The sequence below is a fragment of the Lutra lutra genome, chromosome 16 (genome assembly GCF_902655055.1).
Source record: "Lutra lutra chromosome 16, mLutLut1.2, whole genome shotgun sequence".
In the NCBI taxonomy this organism is placed as follows: Eukaryota; Metazoa; Chordata; class Mammalia; order Carnivora; family Mustelidae; genus Lutra; species Lutra lutra.
In genome coordinates this window covers 53,879,312-53,886,341 of record NC_062293.1, presented here as the reverse complement: position 1 = coordinate 53,886,341, position 7,030 = coordinate 53,879,312, and the positions used below count along the sequence as shown (strand labels likewise).

General features: G+C 40.8%; 1 protein-coding gene across 1 annotated transcript; it reads left to right on the top strand.

The window, feature by feature from the left end:
* Positions 1-3,862: 3,862 nt before the first annotated feature.
* Positions 3,863-5,206, top strand: LOC125088117 (thiamin pyrophosphokinase 1-like). The gene has a single exon (XM_047709150.1). It carries the CDS (start codon positions 3,930-3,932, stop codon positions 4,659-4,661), a length of 732 nt encoding a protein of 243 aa, XP_047565106.1. The 5' UTR covers positions 3,863-3,929; the 3' UTR covers positions 4,662-5,206.
* Positions 5,207-7,030: the final 1,824 nt, after the last annotated feature.

Sequence of the window (7,030 nt, the reverse complement as noted above, 5' to 3'; positions counted from 1 at the left end):
TTCTCACATATTTATTCTCCCCCCAGTTTTAGGCTTTTTAGGTCAGTCACCCCCAAAACAGACTGTTGACATTTTTATTGGTCTATCATTACATTTATTGATTGCTTGGCGGGGGGGAAGAGGATGGAATTCACCTATTTATAATATAATATATTCTGACCCCTTCAAGGAACATAGAGCACTTTATTCTATTGTATGACACAGGACAATTTTTCATTGCCTTTATAAAATTCCTTGCATTGTTTGCGTGGTTGTTCCTAAGTGATATAGATGAATGACTCTTCTGGGGATGAATCTTTCCCCCATGATATTTTCATGATTTTATCTCCCTGAATCTAAGCAAGCTATGAACTTTTCTAAATACTTCCAGTAACTTGCATCTTTACTGGGCACACCTATTACTTTCAATGTTCTCAGTAGACAATGACCTAATTTCTAGTTGGTAAAAATTTTTAAATCCTTTTTCCCAAAAATCTAACTCATTCATTTTTCTTGCCATGTTGCATTGGTTCAAACTCTAAGAACACAATGCATCTGGGTGGCTCATTCGATTGAGTGTCTGATTCCCGATTTCAGCTCAGGTCATGAACTCATGGGTGATGGGATGCCTGACCACACTCAGCCTGGAGTCTGCTTGAGATTCTCTCCCTCACCATCTGCCCTCCGCTTGATCTCACTCTTTCTCTTTCTCTCACTAAATGAATTAACTAAGTAAGTCTTTTTAAATTTTTTAAAAAACTGTTAGGAATAATGGGAAATAATAGTAAAAAATCATGTATCTTTCTTCTGCTTATGTTATTAATGAAATGCTTCTATACTTTGACGTTAAGTATGGCATTTGTCTTTTTTCCCACGATGAATTCTTCCTCTCATTAAAGAATTAGCTAACTTTATTTCTATTATTAAAAATACAGGGGCGCCTGGGTGGCTCAGTGGGTTAGGCCGCTGCCTTCAGCTCGGGTCATGATCTCAGGGTCCTGGGATCGAGTCCCACATCGGGCTCTCTGCTCAGCAAGAAGCCTGCTTCCCTCTCTCTCTCTCTCTCTCTCTCTGCCTTCCTCTCCGTCTACTTGTGATCTCTCTCTGTCAAATAAATAAAAAAATCTTTAAAAAAAAAATAAATAAAAATACACATTCATTATAAATTGGTTTGGATTTTATTTAGGGCCCTTTGCAGATACTAATACTAAGATATAGATACTAAGATACTTGGGTGGGGGGCGGGGAATGTCTTGCTTTGGTTTGTTTATTTATTTTTGTGTGATCGAGCAATATTTGTGGTATATTATTTGTTTTAATGTTGAAGTGTACTCACATTTGCCTCCTTGGTGGTGGTGGTATTTTTATTTTATTTTATTTTGCTATTGCATATTTTTTGCTAAGGTTTTATTTTCTTGCATCTGTAGTCATTTAAAAGTCCAGCCCTTTGGGGCACCTGGGTGGCTCAGTAGGTGAAGGCTCTTGGTTTTGGCTCAGGTCATGATCTTGCTGTTGTGAGATCGAGACCCCGGGTTGGGCTTCACACTCAGTGTGGCATCTGCTTTTGATTTCTTTCTCCCTCTCCCACTTCCTCTGCCCCCATCCCCTCGTGTGCGTGCTCTCTCTCTAAAATGAATAAAGAAACTTTTTAAAGGCAATTTTAGTTCTTTTTTTCTTTCCTTTTAAAGATTTTATTTATTTATTTGAAGGAGAGAGAATGGGAACACAAACAGGGCGAGGGGCAGAGGGAGAAGCAGACTCCCCACTGGGCAGGAAGCCCAATGTGGGTCTGGATCCAGAGACTATGGGATCAAGACCTGAGCGGAAGGCATACACTTAATAGACCGAGCCACCCAGGTGTGCCTAGATCTTTTTTTTTTTTCCTAAAGACAGTTTTAGTTCTTTTTTTTTTTTCTTTTAAAGATTATATTATTTATTTGAGATACACACAGACAGAGAGAGAGAGAATAAGTGAGCACAAGTTGGGGAAAAGGACAAAGGGAGAGGGAGAAGCAGGCTTCCCCCCTGAGCAAGGAGAGTCCAGCAGGGACTCAATCCCAGGACCTTGAGATCATGATCTGAGCTGAAGGCAGTTGCTTAATGGACTGAGCTGTCCAGGTGCCCCAATAAATAGTATCTTTTAAAAAATAAATTAAAAAAATAGGCCAGCCTTTTGTTGTGTTCCATTTTTGTCAGGTGTTTTCTAGTACGAGTAAGGTGGATTTCTAAAATGACATGAAAACTTTCTACATTTTTTAAGTGGTCTGCGAGAGTATAAATCATTTAGAGATTAGATATTTCCTGACAGTAATATCAAAATTGTCCCTATGACAATTCAGATCGAGAGCCTAATAGAAAAGGTACTCAGTGATGATTCAAACTTTTCCTCATGGCTGTTATATTCAGAATTTCTAGCATTTTTTGAATCAGTAATTATTCCTTAAAGTCATTCATGAGAAATGAGATCAAGATGGTAAAGGGCAGGCCCATCCATGTTTTCATCCGCTCAAAGTGAATCAATTACCTTAAGCCCCACCCCACTCCACCCCACCCTGAAAAGGAAAAAATGTAACAAGGAGACTGGAAATGTTGCCGAATGGATGAAAGCAAGACAGAAAAATAGATTAGTTACGTGGAGCCAAGCCAGTCCGAAATATTGTAGGAAGAATAGTTTAGGAGATGAGAATGGTCCCACGTAGTCCCAATGTCACAGGCAACAAGTAGGTTCAAAAAGCAAAGGGCAATTCATCAGGGGGATGAAATGGGAAATGACGTTCAACCCTCTTCCTCTGCCTCTTCCACCCACACTGCTTGCTGTGTGGCCCAGCCATGGGAAAACCCTCAGAGGCTCTGGTTCACAAAGGGACCAGCCCACCTCACCTGGAAAACAGCTCCTGACCCCCGTCAGTGGCCAAACCGCAGAGAAAAGCTTAGGCGGAAAAACAGAGATTCTTAAAGATAAGCCAGATATAAATTGCTATTTTTGTAGGTTACTAAACAGCTGAATATCAGTAATGACATTTGGTTTAACCTGCTTTGAACCATCAGGACAGATCAATACTTAATCACATTAAAAGAAGAAACAATATCTGTAGGTAAAATGGTGGACCAAGGAAATATCTACAAAGACCATTCTTACTTTTTTTTAAGACTTGGTTTATTTATTTGCGGTGGAGGAGGGGCAGGAGGGAGAGAGAGAGTCTCAAACAGACTCCACACAGAGCAGGAGCCCAACTCAGGGCTCAATCCCAGGACCCTGAGATCATAACTTGAGCCGAAATCAAGAGTCAGTCCCTTTACTAACTAAGCCACCCCAGGTGCCCCTGAAAAACACTTTAAAAACTAAAATTAAGAGGTGCCTGTGTGGCCCAGTTGGTTGGATGTCTGCCTTTGGCTCAGGTCATGATCCCAGAGTCCTGGGATCCAGTCCTGCATTGGGATCCCTGCTTGGTGGGGGGCTTGCTTCTCCCTTTGCCCATACCCCGTGCTTGTGCTCTCTCTCTCTCTCTCTCTCTAATAAATAAATGAATAAATAAAATCTTTTTTTTTAAAAAGGAAATTAATACCATCGGTGAAGATCAAGAGACTATTGCATTCATAGAAAAAAAAATCAACTAGATTTCTGCCTTAAAATTGAAGTGTCTTGGGTCCCTGGGGGGGGCTCAGTCCATTAATTGTCTGTCTTCTGCTCAAGTCATCATCCCGGGGTCCTGGGATCAAGGCCAGCATCGAGCTCCCTGCTCGGCGGGGAATCTGCTTCTCTCTCGCTCTTGCTCTCTCTCAAATAAGGAAAATAAAAAAACTTTTTAAAAAATTGAAATGTCTTCACAGAAAATCTATTTCCCAATACCTGCAGAAATGAATAAAAAATGAAGAAATAGCTCTCGCTCCCGAAGCCCCGGCTCCGCTGGCCGCGCGCTCCACCCGCCATTGTAGGCCTGTAGTCTGATATGGAGCATGCCTTTACCCCGTTGGAACCCCTTCTTCCCACCGGGAAGTTGAAATACTGCCTTGTGGTTCTGAATCAACCTCTGGACAAATGTGTTCGTCATCTTTGGAGCAAAGCCTTTTTGAGAGCCTGTGCTGATGGAGGTGCCAACCGTTTATATGATACCATGGAAGGAGAGAGGGAAAGCTTTTTGCCTGAATTCATCAGTGGAGACTTTGATTCTATTAGGCCTGAAGTTAAAGAATATTATGCTGTCAAGGGATGTGAGATTATTTCAACACCTGACCAAGACCATACTGACTTCACCAAGTGTCTTGAACTTCTCCAAAAAAAGATAGAAGAAAAACACCTACAGGTAGATGTAATCGTTACCTTGGGAGGTCTTGGTGGGCGTTTTGACCAGATTATGGCATCTGTGAGCACCCTGTTCCAAGCTACTTGCATCACTCCTGTGCCAATTATAATAATCCAAGAGGAATCTCTCATCTACCTGCTTCAACCAGGAAAGCACAAAATGCATGTAGATACCGGAATGGAAGGTGATTGGTGCGGCCTTATTCCTGTTGGACAGTCTTGCAATCATGTTACGACAACAGGCCTAAAGTGGAACCTCACGAACGACATGCTTGGCTTTGGAACACTGGTCAGTACTTCCAACACCTATGATGGGTCTGGTGTCGTGACCGTAGAAACGGACCACCTGCTCCTCTGGACCATGGCCATCAAAAACTAACCCAGCAAGTGGCATCCATGGCCGGGCCTCGGATTTACCTCATCTGCTGACTTACAGCTCCACAAGAAGAGTTCCCCTTGGTTTACAGAAATTTAAACCTCTCCATGGGATGCCCCCTCGTTTTAAAGATGTTAATGTTTCGGGAACCCCAGGTAACATAAGTGACAGATCTCAACTGTACAGTGAGGGAGAAAAATTATTTGTGAAGAAAGTACATAAGCTCCATTCCATTCACTTGGAAAACCAAAGTGGGTCATTCCCCTACAAAATTCAGTACCGACTGTTAGCATTCCATTTCTCCTAGGGAATTGTTTTTAATTTTGAAGCGAGACTGTTCTCTGTTGAGGGTCTCTGGTGTCCAACACATCAGCTGCCTTCTGCCCATCCTTAAATCCTTACGCCGAAGGCCCTGTCTGGTGTTTAGGAGCGCTGGAGTTCTCTGTAACACGGGGAAAGTTCCTTTGGGATTGGGCTGTTAGGACGGCGCCATTTCGCCCTGGCCTTATTACGGTCTTTGGTATTATCTTTTAAAATAAATCAAGAGTCACTGAAAAAAAAAAAAATGAAGAAATAACCTACCTCTCTCCCATTCCAAACTTCATCAATTAAAAAAGAAAGAAAGGAAGGAAGGAAGGAGGGAGGGAGGGAGGGAGGGAAGAAAGAAAGAAAGAAAGAAAGAAAGAAAGAAAGAAAGAAAGAAAGAAAGAAAATCTGATTCATTCAGAACAGCACAGGATAATAAAGCTTGATTCTGCTCCTGTCTCTGCCTTTCAATCCCCAGAACCCATCCCGGTGAACAGACATAATCCTGAGAACTTTTACAAATATTCCCAAGTCAGGAGGGAATACAACGGAGGAGAGCACCTTTCTCTCCCTGTCTCTTCTGATCAATAAGGAGTAGAGATTGCTATTGGGGAGCAGGGAAATGCACAGAATGAATTATGGGGTGGCCTCATCCAATTAGCGGAGAAAAAAACATTGGTGATAGAAAGTGTTTTCAAGAATGAGCGGAAAATAGAAAATCTGAAACAGTTCTATGAAAACTATATTGGTGTCATGAGAGACTATGGACTCTGAAAAACGATCTGAGAATTTTGAAGGGGTGGGGGGTGGGAGGTTGGGGGCACCAGGTGGTGGGTATTGTAGAGGGCACGGATTGCATGGAGCACTGGGTGTGGTGCAAAAATAATGAATACTGTTATGCTGAAAAAAATAAAAAAATTAAAAAAAAACTATATTGGTGTTGATTTCTACGAAGGCAAGTTGCCACCCTCTGTCAAAATAGAAATGATAAATGCTTCCAGGAATTTATGCTAAATAAGTATTTGCACTTATATCCAAAGATGCACAGAGATGCTCGATTTCCATGCTATTTGTAATAATAAAATTGTTAACATCCAAAATGTACATCAACAGAGAAGCAGTTAAATAATTTAAAAGGCAGACCTTCCTGAGAAGCGCTCTAAGGCTGGGACGTTGGATGAGATAGACCCATATGCCAGCACTAGATTTATCACCAACTCATTTGCTTAAGCGAAAAAGTACGTTTCAGAGTGGTATGGATAATATTAACTCACATGTGGATTTTTTCCATATAACACAGAAGGCATAAATCCATACATTTGTAAATGGATCCATGGGGGAAACGAATGAACACCCAACTCCTGAAAGTGATTATTTTTAAGAAGAAAGCAAGCAGAGAAATGTAAAAATGAGAGATTCTTTTTCTTGCTGTACTTAATGATTTCTTTTGTGATAATGTATTCATGCTTTATCGGTACGATATTTGTGTAATAAACGTGAAGAACAGGCTAAAATTATTCTATTTATCAAGTTATTCAAATTGTATATACATGAAATTTTAATTTTAAAAAACATGGTATCTCTTTACATTATAATTCTAATTCTTACTTAGTGCACCCCTGTTTCTCCCCCCCCTTTATTAAGTGTGCTGGAGTTCTGTGCATTTATTTCTTTTGTTCAGAAAGGCAACTGAGAAGTACAACTACCATTTTCTGTTTTCTGACTCGTTGATTTTTGCTTGTAACTTTGTTATTTCTTTTCTTCTTTCCTTAGGTACATTTTGTGGTGATGTTCTAGAACATGGAACAAACACAGAAATCATATTTATTCATTTTCATGTCTTTCTTGCTCAGTGGTAGGAGTTTTTAGGACGATAATGTTTTATCTAAGTAGAACTTGGTCCACACCCCAAAGTTTTTCTATGTGGTGTTTGTATCTGGCTAATGGATTACTTACTGCATGCGGGGCATTGTGTTATGAGCCTTATATATACAAGGGAGGAACTCTTGCCTTATTTTGCATGTGAAGGACCCAAAGCTGCTCTTTGGGTAGCTGGTGCTCCTTTA